This window comes from Equus asinus, chromosome 3 (assembly GCF_041296235.1).
Source record: "Equus asinus isolate D_3611 breed Donkey chromosome 3, EquAss-T2T_v2, whole genome shotgun sequence".
Classification (NCBI taxonomy): Eukaryota; Metazoa; Chordata; class Mammalia; order Perissodactyla; family Equidae; genus Equus; species Equus asinus.
In genome coordinates this window covers 83,459,040-83,486,019 of record NC_091792.1, presented here as the reverse complement: position 1 = coordinate 83,486,019, position 26,980 = coordinate 83,459,040, and the positions used below count along the sequence as shown (strand labels likewise).

Sequence of the window (26,980 nt, the reverse complement as noted above, 5' to 3'; positions counted from 1 at the left end):
AAAATAATGGCAAAAAATGTGGAAAAGGGTAAATGTAATTGAAATATTCTAGTGTTCTTGCATCATCTAGGAATAAGATAAAAATATCAATTGACACTTCACTTTAACGAATTAAGGTTGTGGTATCCACTAAAATTTTCAAAAAGAGTATAATTTCCAAGCAAATAAAAAAAGATTTTAAAACAGCTTTTTAAAATACTCAGTTCATAAAGGCAAGAAACAATAAGAAAGAAAAGGTGAGCAGGCAGGATGAAACAGAAAGTACTTAGAAAGTAGAAGATTTAAATTCATATACATCAGTAAAAATATTAAATGTGAATTTATTTTAAAGCTCTCATTAAAAGATAAAGATTTTAAAATTGAATTTAAAAAGCAAAAATTATTTACACAGAAACAACAAAAACATAAGGATGCAGAAAAGTTTAAAGTAAAAGGATAAAAAATGACATATCAAAAAACACTAAACCAAAGAAAGCTTGTATAATTTCTCTAACATCAGAATGTACACATGCACAGACAAGTGGAAAAAGAACACTAAATATAGAGATACTTAAAACTTCCTTTGTCAGGAAGTTAAAATAATTAATAACAGTCTCAAAAAATATAAAGCAAAAATTGACTGAGCTACTAGGAAACCCAAAATCTTAGTGGCTGATTTTAAAATAGTTCTCTTAGTAAGACAGAACATAAGAAGATAAATGTTTTTAAAATGCAGAAGATTAGACAACATAATTGGAAAATAAAAAGCATCTAAACTGATAATTTAAAATTTAAAATTTGCTGAGTGAAATATAGGAAAAGAAAATAAACACAAAAATTAAATAATGAAAACTTTTTAACCAGCACTAAGATGAAGATATCTCTAATCTCATATACATAGAAACCAAAGATACAATGGGATTGAAAGAAGGAAGGACTATAGGAATGGATTTTGGTAACAGATGGCAGTATACGTTCACTATAATTGAGCAAACTAAGTGTGGTAAGCAGAATTCTAAAGATATCACCCCAAGATTTACATCCCTTGGTGATCCAATCAACCACTAATCTATCTACTACTAGGAAGGGAGTTTTGTAGATGTAATTGAAGTCTAGTCAATTCACTTCAAAATATGGAAATTGGATGAATCTGACCCAATGAGGTGAGTTTTTTTAAGGTAAAGAGTTTTCTCTGGCTAGTGGAAGATGAAGAGTTCAGAGATTTGCCTCAGATTGCACCCTTGCTTGGCTTCCAACCCTTCCCACTCTTGTTTCTCAAAATCCTTTACCAGCTTCCCAGAGAAGAACTTCCTTAATAAATCATTTACTGATGGATCCTTATCTCAGTGTCTGCTTCTGGGGGACGTAACTTAGTACATAAAGCTTCTTGGTGCTGCTTCAGTTTTGTCTTAAGGCCCAAGGTAGCAAAACAAAGGGAATACATAGGAACACTTTCATTTTGTTAGCTTAGGCTAGAACTTACACACATAGGTAAGAATTCCTTAATCAATAACTAGAAAATAACTCAAAATTAGAGAGGACTTAAAATACCATACGAAGTAATCCCATATCAGATGACGTCTGTGACACACTGTGAAATGGTAAATGCTAATTCACCTGAATCAGACTCTGAGTGGCTTGTTAAAAATGTAGATCCTGCTCTACCTTCCATCCTAGTGACTTACTCATGGGAGGAGAATGGTGTCTACAACAACTCTTTGCAGCATTTTTATCACATTTTGCTCCCTGAAGTAATACTGCTTGGATCTAGAGTCTCACAAAGTTGCTTTTAAATATTTCTGGAAACTTCTGGCTACCAGTCTTTATGCTAGATCTTACCAAATCTTTCATGAAAATTCTAGCTCTGGCTCCCTCTCTAGTCTTAAGAACTAAAACCCTGTCCAAGAAGCATATTTGAGAACAGAGGCAATATCATACATTCCATTCTCTTCTGCTTTTCTTCTAACCCTCTTCTCCGCCTAATTCTTCCTTCGTCTGTCACTATAAATAGACTTCCTAAACACACAAAGGAATTCAAAAGAAACCAGGAAATGAAGATGATGTCTACACTTATAATTGCATCAGGGGTCCGCTTGTCATCCTCAAAAGCTCTGCTATCTAAGGTCAAGTTGACTACTGTCTTGGGATTGACTTAGCTCATACTCTTCATGGAGTCTCTATCTTATGCCTGATCCAGGTTTATAGGTTCTAAAATGATTCCATTATTTACCTAGGAATATAAAAGCCCCAAGGAATGGGAGTGGATTCATGCTAACCAAACTCATAACTGAAGGATTTATAAACTCAATGTCAATTTGTTAATTAAAACGAAGAGGTATACTTAGCAGAAAATAGTAATTAAAAAGCACACGCCCATGTGTCAACTGCCTATATTTGAATCCCAGCTATATACTACCTTAGAACTATTTGACCTTAGGCAAGTACATAACCTCTCTAAGAATTGGTTACCTTTTCTGTAAAGTGCAATAAATTATAGGGCTGTGAGGATTAAATTAGTTAATGTATATAACACTTTGCAAAGTGTCTGCTGGCACAATGAAGTGCCTGATAAATTATTGTTCTTGCTAATAATGATCTCTATTCAAGACCTATTACTATAAATGACATTAGTGATGAAAACGGAATTAGACCTATGTCATATAGGTCATGATAAAATCTTAAGAATTAGTGATGATTTTCTTCAGAAAAAACATTCCTAAAATTTGAAATACTGATAATATCTGATACCACTGGCCCTTGCATTATTCTCTGCAAATCCAAATGTTCTTCCTAAATCAAATTACCTCATTACAGTCAATTACAGTTTGTATTACTGCATTTTAAACTGCTGCTTCCTCATTATATAGAGAATGACTAGACTTTAGATACAGTAGAGGGCTTGGAGTTTCTCAAGCCCAGCTTCCCACTCTCTGCAGAAATCTATCCCAAAGCATTGCTGGCAGTTAAATCACCCAGCTCACGCTTAGATGACTCCAACAAGAAGGAGCCTCCCAACTGCTGAGACAACTTCTTCCACTGAAAGGCAAGCTACAATTTTCTTAGAGTTCCCTAGAATTTTCACACATTTTCGCTAAGACAATTTGATTAGCTTCATTCATATTTGAAGGTTAGGATTAAAGCTATGTCTTCTTTAAGAATTACATCTACCTAAGAGTATACATACATTTATAAAACAGTTATTTCTCTTTGAAGTAACCATAAAATTTAATAAGAAAAATATATTTATTATTTTATTGGTACAGATGAAATGTCAAAAATTTTAAAAGATATAGTACTTTAAATTACTACAAATTTATATGCAATTATAAACTCATATGATGTGTAACACTTTTAGATTCCATGAGAATTTGCCACTGTGTACCTTCCTAGTTTGTTAACATAATACAAACTGTGCATGTTGAGTGCTTTGTAATCTTACTTTCTGTTGTTTAAGAAACTTGTATTAAGAGCTGCTCTTCTCCCAGGAGATATCTGCACTCCCATGTTTAGACTTTAGATACGGTAAAGTCCAAACAAAATATTTATGAACAAAATAAAGATAATCATTTATTTTGTTCATAAATCTGCAACTTGTGCATGACTCAGAGAGAGAGGCCCATCTCAGCTCTACAGGGTGTCAGCTGGGGCAGCTGGACTGGAAGCTGGAGGTTCTACTTCTACTTCCACTCAGTTACACAGCTGGCTGTCGGCTGGGAGCTCCACTAGGACCAAAGACTAGGGCCTTCCCGTCTCTTCATGGGCCTCTCCCTGGTTGTCCGGCTTTTGCACAGCACGGTGACTAAGTTCAAGAATGGGCATTCTGAGAGGACCATCTTGAAGTGCATGAAATTTTTATGATTTAGCTTCAGAAGTCACATAGCAGCACTTTTGCAGTACTCTATTTGTCAAGCAGTACCAAAAGTCCACCAGGGAACTGGAAATAAACTCCAATACTCGATGAGAGCAGTGTCAACACTGCATTCTGTGAAGAACATATATAGGATGGGACATATTGTGGCAAATAACTTTGAAAAACACAATCTGCCACAGTCCACTCTCTGGCCACAACATTTCACATTTCTCTCACATGCAAAATACAAGCAACCCCTCTGAAGACTCTCAAATTTCATCCCATTATGGCACTAACTCAAAGTCCAGGGTCTTGTCATCTAATTCCAATTCAGATGTGGATGAGACTCCTATGTTGTGGTTCTTCTGGTACAGCTCTTCGAATACTGTTCCTCTTGATCAAAAGACCTTGAACCAAGGAAACAAATTATCTGCCACACACATATTCTACAGACTAACAGTAGAAGAGGCATAGGATAAATGCTATAAACACACCTTTTCAAAAGGGAGAAAAACAGGAGAAACATAGCAGTCACAGGATCATAGCATTTCAAATCCAGCTAGGCACATGTTGTCAGTTCATAGATTAGGTAGGGTTCAGTCCTACTTCGAGGAATTGTCAATATGTTTCATGACTCCACTCTGTGGGTTCTTGGTTCTGTCCTCTAAGTCATCCCTCCTTTTCCATAAAAAGTAGCCCATGTTTGCAACTAGGTAGTTTTATTCAGCCAACTTCCTACCTATAGAAATTTGAAAGTCCAAAGGCCTCTTTTTATTTTATATACTGTGTCTATCCCTCTTAGTTCAAGTTGATATAATTATTTAAAAATTGGTGTGGGCTTTTTGTTTTATCAATTTATAATTAACTCCATTATACGATGCCACACCCACAAGATGTCTGAGATAAGCTCCTCTCTATATATTATCTCTCTATAAAATCTATACATTTTCAGTTATTCTTTACATCTTATCTTCCATCTCAATAAATGAACCAAGTCCATTGTCTGCTTTAAGGCTACCACTCTACCTTAGGCTTTGATTCTATCACCCTTATGTTCTAAAATATTATGCATCAGTTCTTCCCCTCCCCCCCACCTTGCATATTCAATCTCTCCTTCCCAAATAAAGCTTTCCCTATATTCTTCAAAGATTCTTTAGTATGCAAAAAGTGAATAACTCAGAAAATTAGTAACCTGTACTGGATAGGATAATTTTACCCATAATATATACTTATTAATAAATATAATCATTTTCAAATTATGTATAAATAAGGAGAATTTACTTATAATATATAAAAAGTGTCCAAAGAAGCAAAATAACTTGAGATGGAAAACTAATGAAGTTAGCTCATTTCCAATAATAAAATTTCCATAATTTTTAATAAAGATATAGAATCAACAAATCCCCAAAACTGATCTGATCAGCTTTTGCCTATACTCAGAATTATCTTGCATTTTAACAGCCTAGAAGCATTTCTGAAAGCTATGGAAAAACAACAAAAAAACTACATATTTATTGCAATAGGTTAACAGCTCTCAGCAAGAGGGATGAACTGCATTTTGATAAACTCTGTAGTATTTCTGAAGTATAATATTACAAGCCACTGAGAAAATAGAATAATTAGTTTTCACACTACACTGATTTTTATATGAAAGGTATTGCTTATGTTTATTGAAAAAGGAACAAAACTACCTCCATGGGATATGTTCAATTAACTTCTAAGATAAATTGTATTTGCTTCCTAAAATAATTTCCTGTGGGGATGTGACACAGAAATCACAATATTATTTTCATGAGAAATGATGTATACTTTCTATATAAAACAAGTCTTGGTACCTGTTACATTCAGCCTACAAATGTTGTCTTATATGCTATGTATTGCTGAGTCTATCATTCATTTAAATATTTGATTGTAATAAAAATTGTGCTTTAAAGTTCAATTGTCTCTATTTAAAAACCTTAGAATAATTTTTCCTTACTATAAAGCAGTGTATGCTCATATAGAGAAAACAATTAAAAAATTGAAAAGCAAAACAAAATCTTTAACAAGCCTAAGGTTGTTACTCACATATTACTGTCTCAGTGAGGCCTTCTCTGATAATATTATTTGAAGCTGATGCACAAAACACTCCGAACTCCCAATCCTCCTTTTCACTCTTATTTTTCTCCACAGCATTTTAACTACCTGGTATTCATTCTTTGTTTTCTTTTTTCTCTTCCTTTCTTTCTTCCTTTCCTTCTCTCCTTCCTTCTTTCTTTCTTTCCTTCTTTTGTTCTCTTTTTCTCTCTTTCTTTCATCTATCACTCTATTGACCTATTTCTTCATTCATTTATTCAATGTCTCTTACACCTGAAATTAAGCTCTATGGAACAATAATGTTCATATTTTGTTCACTGCTGTATCACCAGTCCCTGGAACAGTGCTTAATACATTAAAGGCTCTTGGTGCATATTTGTTAAATGATTGATCAAACGAATCCTATCTTGTTACCAGGTTTAAAAAATATATACCATTTTAACATTTTTCATAGGACTCTATTCAGGTGATGTATTAGAATTAACTAAACTCCATTTTTCTTTCATTTAGGACATTTAAACCTTTTTGTTATTAGTGTTCTTTGAAAAATATGCTTCATGCTTAAATTTGGAGTATATCATCGTTTCTTTAGGGTAATCCCAGAAGTAGAATTTTAGGACTAAATGGCATGTATAGTTGAAACATTCTGCCAGTCTACCCTTGAGAATCACTGATATCAATTTATACTTCTACCACAACATATAATCCCCAATTTTCCACACTCTCAATATTTTCATTCATTTTCTTTTTAAATTTGCTGAGTTTTTCCCTTCTCTAAATGTCCAAAAACAGGTCAATATGAGAGATAAAGTAATGTTTAAGTCCTTTTCCACTTCAGAATTTTACTGTACCTGAGCTAGACCAATCATAAAGTCATTTACATATCCATGAATTAAAACTTGGGGCAATAAGAGTAGATTGCTTTACAATGAGATACACCTCATTTAATAAGTTCTTCATTAAATGATTCTAATTTGTTTTTATTGGTTACACAACATTTAACGGCATATAGTATACTGATTGCAAATATACTATTTCCCTCTTTAATTCAGACTAATGAAAATTAGTTTTATCCTTCTTAAATATATGCAGTCAAAGAAAAGATTTCATTTATGAATGAAACAAAGCCACTTCCATTTTGTTAATAAAAGTTCTAAAACAATTTGAAATAAATACATGGCTATAAAATGTTTAGTGATTGAATGAATGTCATATAAGTTTGAGTCCCACGAGAAAAATATTATTCATATCAACCAAACTCATAATTCATAATATATCATTTATCAACCTCAGTTATTAACAGTTTTACCTACAAATGTAAGATATCTAGTAATCAATTTTAATTTGCCAATTATTCTGTTTATAGGTAGAAAGATAACAATATACATGTTCTTTAAGTTTTATAAGGCAAAACAATCAATTCTTCATAGTAAAGTCATGACTCAATAACAAATATGCATATCACGCTCTATAAACTAATTCAAACAATCTTATAGTTATATTTATGTGTATATGTATATACACACATAATAACAAAAAATAATTTTATCTGGCTTATAAAGAATTTGACACACAACCCAGAAAAGTCCTTCCCATTGGTATTAAGGTTTAAGAAAATTACCAATGTTTAAATGACAACAGGGTTAAAAAACCACTTTTTTATTATTTTATTTCTTAGAAGATGTAATATTAAAGGATATCATTCATAAGATAAACATTAACACAAAGCATATAACCAATAGAACTATCATCACTCTAACTTTTGATTATATAACGATGATTTTTTTTTAAAAATCAAAAGACTTAACATATCACTCATCCCCAGCAAAAGTCAGAAGGTATCAAGAATTGTAAATATAAAGGGGCTATTCTCATTTTAGAGAAAAAAGCCATATTAGTTGGTCTATATAAAAAAAGAATCAAGAATTCTTTGTCATATTGATCAATAAAAAACCTAAGTAAAAATTAACAAAAAATGAAGAATCTATTTAGAGAGTTGATAGCATGACACCTAAATATCTCTTCCTTGATTAGATCAATGTAACAAAGCTCGGACAAATAGAAATTAATCTTCAATTACCAAAATGAAGCATGGATATTAATCAAATTGATACTGGTTGCCTATTAAACCTATGTTAGAGGCATATTTTAGACTGTATACCTTAAGATCGAAGATTAAATTTAAAAGAATGAACAATTATATCATTACAACAATATCTACACAGGTCAGAGGAAATAAAATTTTAAATATCATGGCATCAGATAACAGCTTCAGGAATCTATATTTTTTTCCTAATGTGTTGATTACAGAGGCGTGTGGGATTTCTGCTGTAATTTCTTTGAAGTAGTGACTACTTTAAGATGCAGGATGGAAAATTTGATGGATTATTGGTTTAATCAATATGATAAACTCTTAATTTAGGAAGCTAGCTACTCTGCAGTTGTAATAGTGACTTTGACAGTCACTATGTCTTTGACTTCCAAATAATAACTGTCTTCATAATGAAGATATTGCCCTTTCCCAAATTCTTTCAGAAGCTAGTGTTGGCTTGACATTAAGAAGAAACATGTTTCATATTATAATAAAATTTTGTACTTCTAAGAAGCTTCAGAGGTTCTGAAAATGACTTTGAAATATAGTCTTATTAATCTTTAGTATTCTCATGAGAGCTAAGTAGGTGGCAAATATTATCTCAATTTTGTAAAATAGAAACTAATGAAACAATTAGTGAATTTACTTACGCTAGGCTAATATTGAAGCAAAGAAAAGTCACAGTGCAATCCTGGCACTTAACTGAAATTCTTATTATTCATTCCATCTTCCTCTTTTTGCTTGAGGAAGATTGTCACTGAGCTAACATCTGTGCCAATCTTCCTCTATTTTTATGTGGGACACTGCCACAGCATGGCTTGACAAGCAGTGCTAGGTCCATGGCCAGGACCCAAACCTGCGAACCCCAGGTTGCTGAAGCAGAGCACTCAAATTTAACCACTACACCACCAAACCGCATCTACAATAATTTTTATGGAGAGCAGAGAAAAGGCAGAGAGAAAAAAATCTTCAGAAAATATGAAGATCAACATAATCCCCTTCAAGAGCCTCTGAAATGGCTATTTGTAATTTGAATGATTGTGTTGGTGATGGTGACAGTGATAGTAACAGAACTTCAAAGAATTAATTTCCCTGCACCACTTCTGAGTGACCACACACTGAGTGTGGTCAGAGAGACACTAAACGTGCTTGAATTGTACTTTATAACAAAACTAAAACCTGACGAAATCAACCATGGTAGAATAACTCAAAAAAAAGAAAATAAGAAAAGTTAAGTTTTGACTCAAAACAGACCTTTCAGTTGACAATATGCTTGATTCTTGAAAGACAATAAAAGACAAAGCAAGCCTCTGTGGATCTCAGGGTCTGCAGGTATTCTGATTTGCTTGACAGGTTGTATTCTCCTGCTTTGGTTTTTCATTAAAAACTGTTGAAAGAGTTTCTCCATTTTGTGTTCTTTTTTTCTCTTCATATTCTCATAAAGATTCATTACAACAGTTTGGTTATCTAGTGTCAACAAATTTGTAAATTACTGCTGAAAACCATTGTTCCTATTCTCTATCTGGTTTTCCTGTGTGAAATAACATACTTACCAATTTACCTTTATTACCAGAGAAAGTTGCTGCATCCATTTTTAGTCCAAGAACACTATCACCAGTAGGTGAACTAATCCCAATTTTAAAAGTCAAAATTATTTTTGGAATTTTAACCCCCCCCCCCAAATAAATGTTTATCTTTTCATATAGCTGCTTTCTTGATACTTGAGAAAAATTATAATGATTCCATGAGACATGCATGATGTGTAACTTGTCCATGACTGATCTTCCAAACCAGGGTAGGGTGCCTTTCTCCTCCAGCAGCTCTAGCATGTTAAGTGTGAGGTTTTTCTCCAATGGAAGATGACTTCATCAGCTTTAGTAAAATTGGTAAGATTGTCTTTGGTAAAATCAAGAGTCATAAAACTCCAAACAAATCATCTTACCATTGAAAAAAGTCTAACAACTTTCATGGAATAAGTGAGGAGTTTTTTTTGCCCTACACACTTAAAAGAGGCTTGGTAAATGTAAATGTATGTTTACAATCATCTATTTTAATACGCCAATCTTAGATTTTTTCCCCATAGCCGTAAAAGGAGAGTCCATACTTACCTGGCCCATCAGTCATTGTGTCCAGGCCACGAGGAGTTGTGCTAAGAAAGGAGGCATGTTTTATTTTAGCCACGAAACTACGAGGTGGCATGTATTTATGTTGAACTTGGGACATCTCGTAGGATTTTTGAACATCATAGCTGCCTGGTGCTGGAATTTCCTGAAAAAATTTCAAAGGATGAGCACAAACATATCTTACATAGAAAATACCCAAGAAAATATAGTATAAATGTTCACACTAAGCAATGGAATAAGTAGAAAAATATGAAAATTTTCTGTAATACATCATTAAAAATAGAAATTTAAAAGAGTTTCCCTAAATCTATGCCCTCCTAATTACAGTGTAAATTCACTTGTCAAAATTTAAGGTAAAATAAACAGAATTATGAAATTTAGGTCCACATTCTTAAAAAATAATAGCCTTCATTATATAGATCCAACTCTCATTTTCAAATTTCATATAAGATTGAGAGAAATGATTGCTTTCATAAGCAGCAAAACTATTCCTGCTTTACTGTTCTATGTGAGCATACTGTATTCTACAAGTGAGTCCGCTCATTTCATTTTTAATAGATTCCAATTAAGTTAAAAGGCTTCCCCTTTCATCATTTATGGCTCTTTATATGCTCCACAGTTACATTAACAATTTTAATCAACATAAACCACATGGATATTAATAACTACAATAATAATTCCAAACTAAATTAAACATAAAATATCACATATCTGTTGCACAATTAATGACATAAACCATTAGCTAATCATCTCAAGGAAAATTTTTTAAAATTTTTTCTCCTCAAATTATTTTAAAATATAACATATCATATATAACATATCTGTTTATGTGTATTATGTATAAAGACCAAACTTCTTAAGTTTTAATGATTTTCTTGTAGGCAGGAGACTATTGTGATTAAGGGTGTAGACTCTGGCGCTAGACTTCTTGGGATCCAAATATCTACTCCTTACTTCCTGTGGGACCCTAGACAAGCCGCTTAACCCCTGTGATCCTCAGTTTCCTCATCTGCAAGTGGGGAAAATGAGAGTATTTATGTCATACGTCAGGGCTGTTGTGAGGAGTAAATGAATTAAAACAAGTAAAATATTTAAATTGGTACCTGATTCTATAAAAGTGTTAGCTAATCTTACTATTCTACAAAAGCTAATTTCAATGCAAAAAACAAGACTGAACAATCAGGATTTGGGCTAATAGGGAAGTATTTTAATGTTTCAAATAAGTCAAACAAATCTGGATACTGAGAAAGCATACTTTTGAAGTCCATCTAGGAGCCGTACTTTATAAAACATACTTTCTCTTGTTTCTTATATTCCTATCATCACCCTCACGCGTATGCCAACAACATTATCTTCCATTTGCAAAGGATTGCTAAATATGGTAAGAGTACCAATCATGAGTAGGAGAGGCGATTCTTACACAAAACCCCATATTTCTGGTTTAAGTCCTGAGTCAAACACCAGATGTCATAATGGATAAGTCAACTAAAAAACCTTAGCAGTTGTTTTCTTCTTGCCTGCATCGAGTATATTTTCTAAGGATAGGCCGAGGACAAGCGATAATAGCAGTAGTTCCAAAGATGACTTTTGGATCTTTTTGGACTGCTTCTGTGGTATGTGAAAGGAAAGTACAAGAGAGTGCTAAAGCACAGACATTGTGAGTGCACAATATACCCTGACTATTTAGAGAAGTTTTGCAAAGTTCTTCATGGTCCCTACTACACATTTTCATTTTCTTATGAGAAGCTATTACTGTTCCTGTTTCCTTAACATCCTGCTTGGTGTCACCATCTATTCTTTCTTCCAGTGCCTAGCCTAGATATGACTGATGGATTTGGCTACTGCCACACAGGAAACTTTTATTTTTTTAAATGCCTTGAAGCAAAGGTAAGAAACTGCGTCAGTGATCAGTTTTCTTTGACAATAGTGTGTTCCCACCTAGGAAAGTTCATCAAACTAGTTATCCTAAATTTCGATAGATTCACTGGCTTCTCTACCAAGTGAAAATATACTACCCTTGTTCATGACCACCTCTTCTTACAGCATATTTATGCCTCTCTGAAAACTTATTCCCTGCTTGTGTCCGTTATTGATATTTCTGAGCTCTTCCTACTCATCTTCAATTCTCATTTCATCTGACAAAGTGGTTAATATTTTAAGTAAATTTCCTAGGTTAATGATTAGTAAGACAAATCTGAAATCCCGTCTGGCAGCGCTAAACAATATCGGTATATAGTACATAAACCTGATTTCAGGAGAATAGAGTATGTATAGATAAGATCATCAAATCTCTGTTGATGATCATTTACACATCACAGAAAACAGGAAAGGCACACGATGAGTGGATATAATAGACATTTCTCATGTCCCCTCCCCTCCGTTTTTTTAAACCCAGTATTTGATCTTGTTCCTGTGTTTCGGGAATTCCACATGCTCTACAGCAGGATCTGAGTCCCAGCACAAAAGCTAAAAATGTCAATAATAATTGAAAATAATAATACATAATTGTACAATAATAATTCTAAACTAAAATCTTCCTGGTATATTTTTTAGCTAGGACATGAATCTAGGACATAGGCTTACATGCCAGCCTTTGAACTGGCAGCCAGTTATTCAAAGAAACACAGAGCATTAAAAAGTCCACTCTAGTGAGGGGACTGGCAGTGTAAGCAGCTATGTCCAGCTCCCAGAGGCAACAGGAGAAGGACAAACTGAAAGAGGCAACTAGAGACTGACGAAAAACGTCTTAAAATGTCTGATGAAATAAAAGCCATGCCTCAGTGCAAATTGAAGGTAAGTCTAAGGTTTCCTGACTTCATGTGGAAAACCAGAGCCCAACCTGAAAATGACATAAATAATCATAGAACTGAAATAATCGATGTATGCAAAATTCTTAGAATGGTATCTGATACATAGCAAGCACTGGCGTTTGCTTTCATTGCCATGATCATCATCATCAGTATTATTTCTGTTAGGTGTGGGACCACATGTAACCCTCAGTGATATCGTCCTGGTCTGAAGAGAGATGCCAACTGGATATTTAAAAAGAAAGTCCCTAGTATTTTAGGCCCCAAAAAACAACAAAAAAATCAAAAGTAATTAAGTTGTTGGGAATCACATGAAGACAGTGTCCCATGCATTAAAAAAGAAAAAAAGTCACTAGTTTCAACCAACTTCAAAGGAAAGCAGGTCACCTGTTTACGTTTTGGAAAAACCATTTCACATATTTTGTGATTTGATTCTATGCTATGCAAGTTGAAGTCCCTGCAAAACGCCCCATCTTCAGTACTCCTGCATTAACCACTTAGAACCCAAGGCTAGCTGACCCATAGCCACAGAGACCAGCTCTTGATTTCATCTAAATTCACAATTCTTCCCATCCTTGTTCCCTGTCATTTTAACATGTAAAATTGTATATACCCTCTGACCTGGGACTTGTTAAGTTGCATGTATGCTCTTCCAAAACTCTGATGACCAAACACCCACAGTTAAACACTTTGGGCCCAGCAAGGAATAGAGCATTCAGTCCCTGAGCTGTCTTCCAAGCTGCAACACACTGCAAATGAGGGCTGAACTTGAGTTCTAGTCTCAGAATAAATTTTTCTTTACCAAGCTATGCTGGAAAATTTGGGGATGTCTTTATTTCAGATTCATTTTTTAACGATAGTTTCATTGGATATAGACTTCTTGGTTGACTTCTTTTCTGTCAGCATTTTGAATATGTCATCTCACTGATTCCTGGCCTCCACTGTTTCTGATGAGAAGTTCACAGTGAATCCTATCGATTCCACTGAATGCAATCAATTGTTTTTGCTGTCAAGGTGTTCTCTTTGTTTTTGGTTTTCAGCAGTTTGACTATGATGTGTGTAAGTCTGGGTTCTCTTTGTATTTATCCTACTTGCATTTCATTGAGGTTCCTACATTTGTATATTCATGTTTTTCATTAAAACTTGGATAATTTCGGCTACTATTTCTTCAAATGTCTTTCTCTGCCCCTTTCTTTCTCATCTTTCCTTTGGGACTCCATTACATATACATTGTAATATGTGACACTGACCCAGAGGACTCTGAAACCGCTCATTTTGTTCAATCTTTTTCTCTTTGTTTTTCAGATTCAATGATTTCCATTAAGCTACCTTTTAGTTCACTGATTCTGTCTTCTGTCATCTCAAATCTGCTGTTGAGTCCAGTTGGTGAATTTTTCATTACATTATTATCCTTTACAACTTCAGAATTCGTTTTGGGTTCTTTTGTTTGCTGGCTTGCTTATTTGTTTCTATTTTTCTATTGAGATTCTCTCTTGGTTAACTATCAGCATATTTTAATTTCATTATTTAAACATAAATCCCATTAATTCCTTGAAAATATTTATAATAGCTGTTTTGAAGTCTTCATCTGCTAAAGACAATGTCTAGTCTTAACCTGAGTAAGTTTCTCAATTGCTTTTTCCCCTGAGTTTACATATTTGTATATCTAATAAGTCTTCATTGAAAACTCGACATTTTTTCATAATATAGCAACTCTGGATTCTGTTTCTCCTTAGTGAAGGTTGTCCATTTCACTTAGGTTTTCAAATGTATTAAAAATTAATTGTATGTTCATTGCTTCTAGAATGTGGAGTGGTGTCCTTCTTTACCTTTTTGATACTTATTATGTACGTCATTTTTTCTTGATCAGTCACATCACTGGATGGTCAACTTTATTCTGTCTTTTAAGGATAGATCTAACAGATAAGTAGAATAGAAGAGGTTTATCTTTACTTTTGAATTTGCATGTTTCTCCTGTAATTATATCCATATTAGCTTTGCATATAGGTGGAACTGTGCACACAAATTTAAAATTATCATATTATTCTGGTAAATCAAGCTATTAATATTTTGAATAATGGTGACCGTTTATTTCTAAATTGCTTTCTGTCTTAACATATTTTATTTGTAATTAAAATAGCTACTTCCACCAATGAGTAGGTTTTCATAAACTATTGTTACCTTTCCAAAATGGTAAAATGTTAAAATAATATTTTTAAAGATATCAGAGATCTGTGGGAGCAAAGAGGTCTTTTTGTACTAAATTCTAAAAAGGGAAGAGCCCTTCCTATGTGAGTTGACACTGTAAGCTGCTTTCTTCCATATGGGCATTTCCCAAGTCAGGGGAAGAGCTAAAGACTAGGTTTGTTACAGGCAGACAGATTATGCTAAGGGAAAGAGAAACTAGTGGAACTTTGAAGGTCGCCTAGTCTAACATGAAAGACTGAAGACTAGGGGAGCTCAAATCCATCACTGGCTCTTTGCTATGGAATATGTGCTGAGTTCTAGAGCAGATCCAAGAAGAGCAGTCTGGGCTGGAGAGACAGAGTAAAACCTGTAGTCCAGTGATGTTTAGGAACCAAAGTCACACTGAATCAAGGAACAGCAACAAACACAAACTTCTTCTTCAAGATATTTGGCGAATTTTCAACCTGATTGGGTAGGAAGTTAAAGGATAAAGCTGAAAACTTGTGCAGGGTAGAACTTGCAAGGAGGAAGAAAAACAAATCCTCAGGCTCTCAGTCAAAAACCCAGAAGGGCAACGTGAAAGAAGGTGCAGAGCCAAAAAGACAGAGTGGAATCTCAGTCTTGTCATGCTTAGCAGACAAGCTCTCACTAGAATGAGCCCACAGCAATATACAACAGATCTAATAGCAGTAGCTATGTAACAGAAATTCATACTCTAGTGTTAAAATTCTAGGCAATTAAACCAGAACTACTCCTTTCAAGTAATGAAATAAATGTTCTTCCATTTCTGTTTCTAGTGATACATATATGTATAAATAAATTACTAGGTAGCACAATACAATAAAAAATCACTCACTACTATGATTTGGGCTAAAATGAGCTTTAAGTTTTTGAGCAACTTGTTCTAGCTGTTATTTCACAGCTAGGTATATTCTAGTCTAAAATTTTATTTTAAAAGCCAAATATATAATTATTAAGAAGTCATTGGAACTTCTTTTATAATGAAGCTTCTCATATCAGTGAAGTGACTTGAGAAGTCCTTAATGAAACTTTCAATCAAAGCTTTGAATTAAAGTCTTTAAACAAACGTAAATGCTGAAAAATGTATAGGCCATAAATGTAGTGAAGTTTGTCTGAATATGCAGAAAACTTTGATTAAAGCAATTTACCAACATGCTTATCCAAGTTGCTTAATTTTGGCTTTACAGAGAAGAAAGGCATTTCAGTTGATAATCAAATTATCTCTGTTTTGCCTATTGCAAATTAGAGTTACAAACATTCACCCCTGCCATTTTTCAGCTTTCCTAATATTCATCATTCTAAACACATGCCTCTTTAAATACATTACTTAGAAAAGAATAAGAGCTATTTTAGAAAGAGAAATATTTTAATATAGATATGAAATTATAATGTTAATAGTAAGTGATAGGCAAAAATAGAAAACATTGATTTTATTTTCTGTATTCTCCTGGCACCTAGAAAAGACCCTTTATCCTCATGCTGTTTTATGAGAGGAACTAGAATTGTCAGCTATACCATGACACTTCAAGGCTCAGTAAAGAAGAACAGAAAGTGCTAGTTCATGAAATCATGTAAGCAATAAAACCACTGATTTCACCAACATAGCATTATGCAATTCACACTTGAATCACAAATTTCCAGCTGTTTGCTGACATTTCCGCTTCATTATTCTCAGGTAGCCTTAAAATAAAACTCACATCTTCCCTTCCCCAACTGCCCAACCAACTATCCTTTCTCACCTGCCTACAAGAATCCTTATTTAACCAGGACTGAAAATAGAAAGCTGGCCTGCACTTTTCTTCACCTTTAGCTACCATATCTAAAAATCATCAAAGTTAAATCCACTGTAACTTCTCTCACTTTATCCCTCTTTTTCCTTTACTACCAGAAAGATCCCGGTAGAAGTTTTAAAACGCTGCTTGACAACTGTACTGACTGCGCCTTTAATCCTTAGGTCTTCCAGTCTCAAACCATCTGCCTCCCAGTAGCAAATAAGCTATTGTAAAAAAACATAACAGAAATCTGCTGGAAACGTTCATTGGCTCCTGAGTGCCAATGGGGAAAAAAAAAATCAAAAAATTCTCCTTGGCATTCAAAGCCTTTTTAAACTTGAAGGCAAATTTACAGTTGTAAAACCCAGTTCAAGTAGAACCCCTTCCATGAAGCATTCTTGATCACCTTACGAGAAGTGATATCCTTCACTTTTCAATTCTTCTATTACTTATTGTTTATATAAACATAAAAACATATAAATAGCACATTAAAGAAATATATCATATTTATTTGAATGTTTCTTTCTTTCTTTGTCAACACAAGAGCAGAAAGAGGATAAAGCCATCTGATGAGAAGGATGGCACTGTTTCTTCAGATAAGATTATGCGGACTATTTACCTCATATTTGCAGATTAATTTTTTACCCTACATATTTCCAGATTAATTTTTCTTTTATTCTCTCAAATTAAAGAAGACTGACAATAAGAATCCAGAAGCATAGAGGCTCCACAATAACACTGGGCACCTAGGCCCTTTCATGCTTTCTGCTGTACCATACTTAGCCTGCGACCCTCATCCTTATGTTCTCAAGACAGTGACCAACCTCCTGATGTAGCATTCTCATTTCAAAAATGAAGGGAAAGGACAAAAGGCAAAAAATTATGTTTAACAGCTGAAACAGACTTCGCTGAGGAACTCTCCTGGAAGCCCAATCCAGTAACTTTCTTTCCTCGCATTAGTTAAAACCACCCTGCAGCTATAAGGGAACTTGAAAAAAGGAGTTGTTTTATCTGAACATGTTATTCTTCTAAACAAAATTGGGTTCTGATGGTAAGAAATGAAAAGAGAATAAATATGGGATAGGCAACTGGTAATTTCAGTCAAAGTAGCTCTCCGACTTTGAGGACACTAGAACTGTAAAAATTAACTTGCTTCTAGACTGCTTTCCAGGGTATTAGACGATCTCTATTCAAAAACTATTTCGGCCCACGGCTTATTGGCTTTGTTCTCTAATTCCTGCTCATCCTTTGGGTCTCACATCTTCCCTTAATCCATCAGCTCTGTCAGATCTCCTGTGATACACTTCCAGAATACACAGCTCTGAACTGTGCCGCAGTTGTTACACTTGCAGTTAAACGAGTTTTCAATGACTTGTTTAATATCACTCATTTACATAGGTATGTAAGCTTCTAGAAGGTTCAGAAAGCATTTGTCTTGTTCATCATTGTATCATCAGTGATGGCAAGTGCCTTGCACACAGTAAGGGATCAATGAATATTTTTTAACCAATGAGTGGATATATGAGCTAATGAATGAATGAATGAATGAATGAATCTATCAGTATCTTTCTACCTCAAAGCCTTCGCTACCACGTTTGGCCCTATGGCTGAGTTTCCCCATAACAGTAGGGCTGACGTTGTGCCTTGAAAGCATTTTCAAACCCCACAGTGCTTAAATTTGCCTCACATAGAAGCAGTTCTACATTAAATGTATGTTGTGTAAAGACTGTTCAAGTACTGCTTTCCCTAAGGATTTTCCTATTTCTAATAAAGACGGATGTAATTTATAATCTCAGCAATGATGTGAAAGTATGGATACATCTATTCAAACTGATTAAGGACTAACTATCACAAAATCATTACAGTGTGTCTCCAGGTAGTTAAATTTGATTAATATTTTATGTGAGATGCATTTCTTTCTCTGTGCTATCAAAAAAGTAGACTTTTACTTTTGATGCTTGAACTTTTCAGGACCACCTTTGACACTGACTTTATAGAAAATATGTATATCTCAGCAGATTAAAATAAAACACATGAACAGAAACGGCCGATATAACCTTTCTCTTCTTGTAAATGCTAATACTTATGAGACAGAAAAAAGCATAGATTATTGCCAGTTATAATAGCTCTAATTGACGTGATATCATTTCTTCAGAGTTTTATCAACTCAATACAAATCCCAAAGTTAATTCTTTTGTAAGTTGAATGCGAAAAGGAGGAAAGTTAATAAGCGGTTCTTAAAAAAAGAATATAATTGCTCCCAGAGCCAGTTGGACAGATTTGGATACAGCACTAAAATCATCTTGATAAACTTAGAAAACTTAGAAGAGGTAAATTTTGAGTGTGACTTTTGAGGGATGTGTGAATTTGAATAGTAGAGTTGTGAAAATTGTTCATTAACCCTAGAGAAATTTCTACAAGTAAGATTCTAATCAATTTGTTGTGTTCAAACTTTTTGAAATCAAATGACCACTACCATCCTCTACTTACATCCACCTTGGCAAGAATTACTCCTTATATAAAAAGAAGGATCATTTCAAGATAGTACAACTGAAATATCACAGAACTTTAAGCCAGAATTGCTGGGTTCTATTCATAGCCTTATTATTAGTCTCAAGAAGGCCTTCAAGTACCTCATCCACTCATCAGACCCCCTCCCACCATGCTGTGTGCTAAAGGTTATCTTCAGAAATATTTAGTGGGTCACCCTGCAGGAGATGTGTCTTTTTCTTTTCTCTTCTTCCTATGAAATTGGCATGGAGATGAGTCATAGAACTACTCACATTTGGAAGTTGCCTCTCCCATAGCAAGCAAAGAGCAGGCAGAATGATGCAGGCTTGCTTTCTGTAAGCTATAAATATCTTAGCATCCCAAATTTGAACTGGGTTTTGCAATTGTAAATTTACCTTAAAATTTAAAAAGACTTCAAAAATAATTATGGTTATATCTAGTCACAGAGTCGTAGAGTTTATGACAGAGGAAGAATATCAAAAAGACAGAGAGAAGAGAAAACAAGGTGTTTAAGACCAATGAGGTATGGAAGGACAGGAAATGAACATTGTCTAGACAGAGAGAAAGATAGGGAGCTCTGGTGATGTTAACCACACACAAAAAAGAACTGTTTTACATTTTATGACACATAGATTGCAGATCTCAATAGCAAAAGGCAAATTGTACATGTGGAATGAAGGAAACCTAATTATTCTCCCCTAATATTCCTATAAATATCTTTTCTTTTGACCAAAATATATTTTAAATACCTCATCTTCTTCCAGACTTATGATGCCTATGTAACACTAAAAAATTCTTCAAATAAGCTTATATATGGAGTCAAATTTAATAGCACACTTTTCAGTGATACTAAGTGTTTGTTAACTGAATAGATAAAGAAACAAAAGCAGAATAAAAGAGAAAATGAAAGGGCTTCAAAGATCTTATCACTGTTTTCCAGAGTCATCAAGAAAATGATCATCTGAAATAAAAAAGTCAATGTCCTTATTTCTTCCTTTCCTTTGTTTTGAAGAATTTGGTATACTGCTTCCCCTGTACTATAAACAAAATGCTACTTAAATGATAGTTTTTAAATGTCGCACTATTTCACTATTGGTCTATCAGCCCAACAAAAATCTACTGAGTCTTTACCAAGTGCTGGTGTTAGTGTCGACCAGTAGTAGAGGCTATGGACTCTGAAGCTGTGTTGTCTGGGTTCAGCTGTGGCTCAATATTTCTGCTAACCATATGACCATGGATAACTCTTATGTCTCAATTTCCTTGTCCATAAAATGGGTATGATAATAATAGTTCTCACCTCTGATAGTTGTTGTAAGGATTAAATGAGTTAATATACGTGCAACTCAGAGAGCCAGGCACACAGGTGAGTACTACTTCAATTTCAGTTATGATTATACATACTCTTGATAAATATGAGTTAACTAATAGATTAGATATTTGGGTACTACTTGATTTTTTTTCCAAATAACTACTTTTCCAAAATTACAAGTACTATTTGAAAATAATATACTCTTCAGTGTCAGAAATAAATTAATTTTAGAACATGCAGTTTAAAAAATTATCAGTTCATCTGTTGCAAATGACAAAATGCACAAAGACTGACATAGAATTGTAACTTGATTATGGGCTAAACATAACTTAACAAATATCTTTATGAGATGTGAACAAAACAAAACTCAGGATAGAGGCATCTATCATTTATTAACAGTATTGAAGAAATATCATGCTAAAAAAACCTTATTTTAACCTTTTCCATGCCTTTCAGGGACATGAACCAATTTTTTTAAAACCTTACTTATTGAACCAACTGAAATGTCTTTGTTACAGTTATTTGGAATCTACATTTCAATATATTGAAGAAAATGTAAATTTTCTAGTCCTAGGTTCTGGTATTGTAAAACAAATATTTTCAATATCCTAAAGATACGACTACCCTGAGAAACACAAATTTCTGATTTATAAAAATAGTCTATATAAATGTCTGTAAAATAAAAGTGAAAGTCAACTAAGCATGCACAAAAGCAGATTAAAAAGAAGACGTGTAAGAAAGAAAGAAAAGTTCATAGTTTCAGTTTAGAAGAGCATCTAATTCACATCTCTCATGAAGCCACTCCAAATTTGCCAGGGAACTCATGGCAAATACAGAACAAAAAGAAAAACGCAATAAAACAAAAGCAAAATGAAATGAACAAAAAGAGCCAATAAACCAGAAGTAAAGAGGAATATCTGATATTGAAATCCTTTAGTCCTGAAGGGCAAACAAAAATTGGCATAAAATACTTTGTTCACCTGCAATACATAATATCAATTCGCATAAAAAGAGAGAAGATTTGCATCCTGCATCCCCTGTCTGTTCCTGGCTCAGAGACCCAAGATCTACATCGCACAGATCACTGGGCCGGTATAGATGATCTTTGATGCAATCAGGTATTGTTCTCTTTTCCCTTCCCATCACTACAGTCCTGCATTTTAAATAACATTCTCCTTGTAAAAATTTGAAGTATAAAGGAGAAAAGAACCAATCTGCACAGTCCCATCCGCCAAAAGTGGCTCCTGTATTATTCTACACCGTTACTTTAACCAGCCTTCGCTGGTGACCATCTAACTCATTTCCACCTCTGCATTGTTATACAGAAGGACACAATAAATGAAAACATACGTATATTGTATACACTTCTGGGCAAATGTCAATAAGATAAATTCCTGAAAAGTTCAATTGTTAAGCCAAGGGATATGTGCAATTTAACTTTTGGTTGAAATTATCAAGTAGCTTCAGAGAGGTTTTTATCAATTTAAACTCTTCCAATCGTATATCTATTTCTCCCACCCTTGCCAACACTGAGTATTGTCTTTTTAAAATCTCATAAATGAGAAAAAATTTTGCTTTTTTTAAATTTATATTTCTCTTAATTTCAAGTGAATTTGAGCATCTTTTCATGTATTTATTAGATTTCTATAGCTAATTTTCTAATTGAATTCTTCATCTTTTTTTCTTTCTTGTTTTACAAACTCTTCTTGTATATTAAGGGAATAGCCTTTATCCTCCACATGTGCCTAAAATATTATTCTTAGTTTATAATTTTTCTTCTGCCTTTCCTTATAGCATTTGTCTTATAATTTGGAAATTTTAAGAGTTTTGTTTATTTTTAATAAGGTGTTTTGTAGTAAGTTTTTATTAGTTTTGCTATCGAAAGTGTTTAAGTCTTTGAAGTCACAATTATCCGATTTTTCCTTTATGATTCCCCCATTTCATGCTTTGTTCAAAAAGTCCTTTGGAATCAAAGATTTTTCTAATCCAAATTTTTTTTCCAAAGATTGGCACCTGAGCTAACATCTGTTGCCAATCTTCTTTTTCTCCTTCTTCTCCTCCCCTCCCCCTCCTCCTCCTCCCCTACCCCTCCCCTCCCCTCCCCCTCCTCCTTCTCTTTCTCCTTCTTCTTCTTCTTCTTTCCCTCCCAAAGCCCCTCAGTACATAGTTGTATATTCTAGCTGTAGGTCCTTCTAGTTCTGCTACGTGGGACACCACCTCAGCATGGCTTGATGAGTGGTGCTAGGTCCGTGCCCAGGATCCGAACCGGTGAAACCTGGGCTGCCAAAGCAGAGCACACAAACTTAACCACTCGGCCACGGGGCCAGCCCCAAATCCAATTTTTTTAATTTAACGTTTAAATCTTTAATCAATTTAAACTTTGTTTTATAGGAAAAGTAATCAACCTATATTTCTGTAACTATTGAAATCTGTCACTCATAGAGAATAGGGGAACCAGCCATAGAACACAGATTTGTAGGAAGACCCATCATGAAAGTAAAACATGATAGTCAGGGATAGAAAGAAACTATTCAAATAGTAGTGATACCAGCTCAACAGGAGTTTGGCACAAGGGAAGCTATACTGTAGGAAGGAAGCTATATTGTAACTATGGATAAGCTCTAAGTAGCTCACCCAGGACACACTTTGGGTTGCACATAGGATAGACAATAAATAACTGAAACAAAGAAAACTGCGTGCATCATGATTTCTGACCCTTGCTTAGCTATATACCTCCCAGCTGCAATAAGACAATAACTTTGTTCTTTAGAGTTCCTTAGGAATGTGGTGACCCTGACAGAAATTCTTTGGTGGCACCCATCATCAATGACAGCTGAAAAGGCCTGGTGTGGGGACCCCCAGTCTATAGCACCAGATGGTCAACATTCCTGACATCCTCCTCTATAGCCCACTGGCCAAATATAACTGCTTCAAGATTCTGTCTTCCCCTTAAGATAGTCATTTGAGCCATTAGTCCACCATCTTTCGATTAGCTAGCTCATTGCTTAATAAAAGCCCTTTCTCTAGGACCATCTTGCCTCTTAATGGATTGGCTTTTGTATCACGGCAAGGAGATTGGGCCCTTTGTGTGGTGACAGTAGTACTTAGCACTGTTGTCTTCCATGAACTCCATGGGTTCAAAGTGCTGGAAAAATAGGCTGGGAGTGGATGGAGATGGAGGGAATTTAATCCAGCAGAATTGTTCTAGATGAATACCTACTAGACAGTGAAAATTGGTCAAAGATATATACAAATCAACTTGAACAGGAGCTGTGGATTAGCTGATCTACTATCACTCAGTTCGATAGTGAGCAGGGTTAAAAGAAAGCCGCAAACCCTATATAAACTGGAGTTTAGATTGTTTTACCCTTGTTTGAGGATATTTAAAATATATGGCAGTATGTGAGTTTGATAGAGCAGTATGAGGACTGTGAAAAATCTTTGTTATGTTATTCTCTGTCCTTTTTCAAATGTTTGAAATATTTCCTAAAGCAAAGATTTAAAATGGTGAGTGAAAAAAGAACATAAGAACTAATATAAATGTATTTATTTAGCTAGTTTCAAGAAGATAAGGGCCTTATTACTACAAAAAGAAAAGACTCAATAGAATAAACCTGAAGGAAAAGATCAATTAATGTCTAACTAAAAATTTAAGACTTTTACATGTAGATTATTGCAAAAAACTTAAACAATAAATTCCAATTAGCAATTAACTATTCTTAGCAGCATAGTTGTTGTTAATGGATTCTTCTCTGTAACAGATGAATATCTCTTAGAAAGCAATAAGAAAAATATAAATTCTACAACAGAAAATGAAAAAGGACTTAAATGGCTGATTTTCAAACAAAAAATAAAATTAGCGAATAAATAAAAATCAATGATTAATTAAAAATTAAAATAATGAAAATTGAATATTTACTGGGAATACACCAAGGTGGCAACATGGGAGACTCCTGATCTCCCCTCTCCGCAAGCACACCAAACGTACAGCTACACTCAGAACAATTCCCTCTGATCTCTCAACTAGATCCAGAAACTAGCTGAGTGATTCCTACACATCAGGGGAGTGAGAAAATACCCAAATAAAACAGGTAGGAAAGGTTGAGACATACTCTCCATAAATTCCACTCCCAGCACAGCACCAAACAATCAGGAGGATGCTCCCAAGTCCTCGCTTCTCTCTGAGGAGTGAAGGGTTTAGAACCCACATCTAGCATCCCAAATTTTAAGACTCCCACCAGAAGGAAGGGCTCCCAAAACACCCAACTCTGAAAGCCAATAGGCTTGTGTCCAGAAGACCCACAAGACTACAGCAAACAAAGAAGCAATTCTTAACGGGTACAGAACTCCCTACAGTTACCCCCCAATGGCTCAGCACAGAGGGAGCGGGTAAAATCACCCGCCTCCCAGCCTTCCTATGAAAGAAATTTATCTGCACACTTTAAAAGCTGCTGCCTGAGGGCCAGGCTGCTAATTCAGCAGGCACTAGGGGCTGGCTGTGATTCTCCCCCAGAACTCGGGGAAGCCAGTGGACAAGACTTCCGCTTTCTCCCTCCTGCCCACTCCAAATCACCAGTACAAACATATGCCCATGGATGTCAGGGCACAAAGCACTATCTCATTACATAACACTAAAAACCGAGGTGAATTCCTTTTAAAAATTATTGAGAATATCACTTCAACATATAAATTATGTATTCTGAAACTTTTGGTCATTCTATTACAAGATTCATTATTAAAAATAAAATATGAGTTTTTTGAATCTTTGAATATAATTCTGATTCCAATCAGTGTTTGACTAAAACTAATATATTTATAAACAATACATTGAATTTAGAGATTAGGTTTTCAAGACATTTCTAAAGACCTAATATTGGCAAACAACGTGATTTTTTTTTCAGAATGAAATGAAAGTGCTCAATTCTTAATACTCTTAGTATTCCCATTACTTCTCTATTCCTCCCCTCCCTTCTTCCAAAAGTTAGTAAAAACAACTGCCTTTGCCCTTTTTTTCCAAGCAACATATTTAATCTAATATTACAAAACATATTACACTCTGAAAAGCTTTTAAGCCAAACAATATAATATCTAAAATCTTTGGAAATTTGGTTATTCGGGGCAAATTAAATAATGTTTTCATACTAATCATTTTTAATGTATACCATTAAAAGCTGGACAATACAAATTAAAGCTGATATACAGTGCCACTTGAATGCGCAGGAAAGCTCTAATCAAACAGCACAATGTGACATTCTTAAATACGACCTGCAAGGTTGCAGAAAAATCTAATAATTAATACATTATATCTTCTACTCTCAATTTTATGAATGTGCTTTATTCTCTGTTTTATTAAGTATGAAAAACTGTCTCTGCTTTGATTTTTTTAAATCAATAAAGTTAATAAAGACATTTACTTCTCAGTATCTGCATTTCCTGATCATTTCTGCATTTTCAGCACTCATCTAGTTCAAATAATGGTGCCACATTCATCAGTGATTACATCATCATTTAATAATGCACCTAAGCATCAAAAAATACTCATAGTATAATTATACAGTGTGGGTTTTTTTTATATATGAAACACAGAAGAAGATCAAATTACATTTTAGATGAGCAGGGAAGTGTGAGTATGAATTAGAATCAAAATACATGCTCCTTATTCTCTCTGTCAAATTTAAAACATTTATTAATTTAAACAGATTAAGTCAAATTATTTCTTAGGGATATTAAACAAATTTAGTATGAAAAATGAGGATCTGATTTTGTGGACTAACGTATTAGTTTTCTAAAGCTGTGTAACAAATTGACACAAACTTAGTGGCTCACAGGTCTGTAGGTTAGAAATCTGGGGTGGGCATGGCTAGGTTCTATTCTCAGGGTATCACAAGCCTAAAATCAAGTTGTCAGCTGGGCTGGGCTCTTAACCTGGAAGCTCAGAAGAATCTACTACCAAGCTAATTCAGGTTGTTGGGAAAATCCAGCACCTTGCAGCTGTAGGTCTGAAGTCCTTATTTCCATGCTGTCCATGATCTGGGGGCCTCTCTCTGCTCCCAGAGACTGTCCACACTCCTTTTCACGTGGCTGTCTCCATCTTCAAAGGAGCTATGACCTATCCAGTCCTACTCGCAGTTCTAATTTCCCTGGCTTCTCCTTCTGCCTCTAGTTGGGGAAAGCTCTCCACTCTTAAAGGCTCATGTGATTACACTGGATCCACCTAGATAATCCAGAATCATCTCTCTATTTTAAGGTCAAC

The 26,980-nt window shown here is 34.5% G+C and overlaps 1 protein-coding gene across 1 annotated transcript in view; it reads right to left on the bottom strand.

Moving 5' to 3' along the window:
- Window positions 1-26,980, bottom strand: part of STPG2 (sperm tail PG-rich repeat containing 2) — a 296,808-nt gene that overhangs the window by 64,599 nt on the left and 205,229 nt on the right. The window contains exon 9 of the mRNA XM_070506544.1: window positions 10,106-10,265. Coding sequence (XP_070362645.1) covers window positions 10,106-10,265 — 160 coding nt within the window. The remainder of the gene's footprint in view (window positions 1-10,105; window positions 10,266-26,980) is intronic.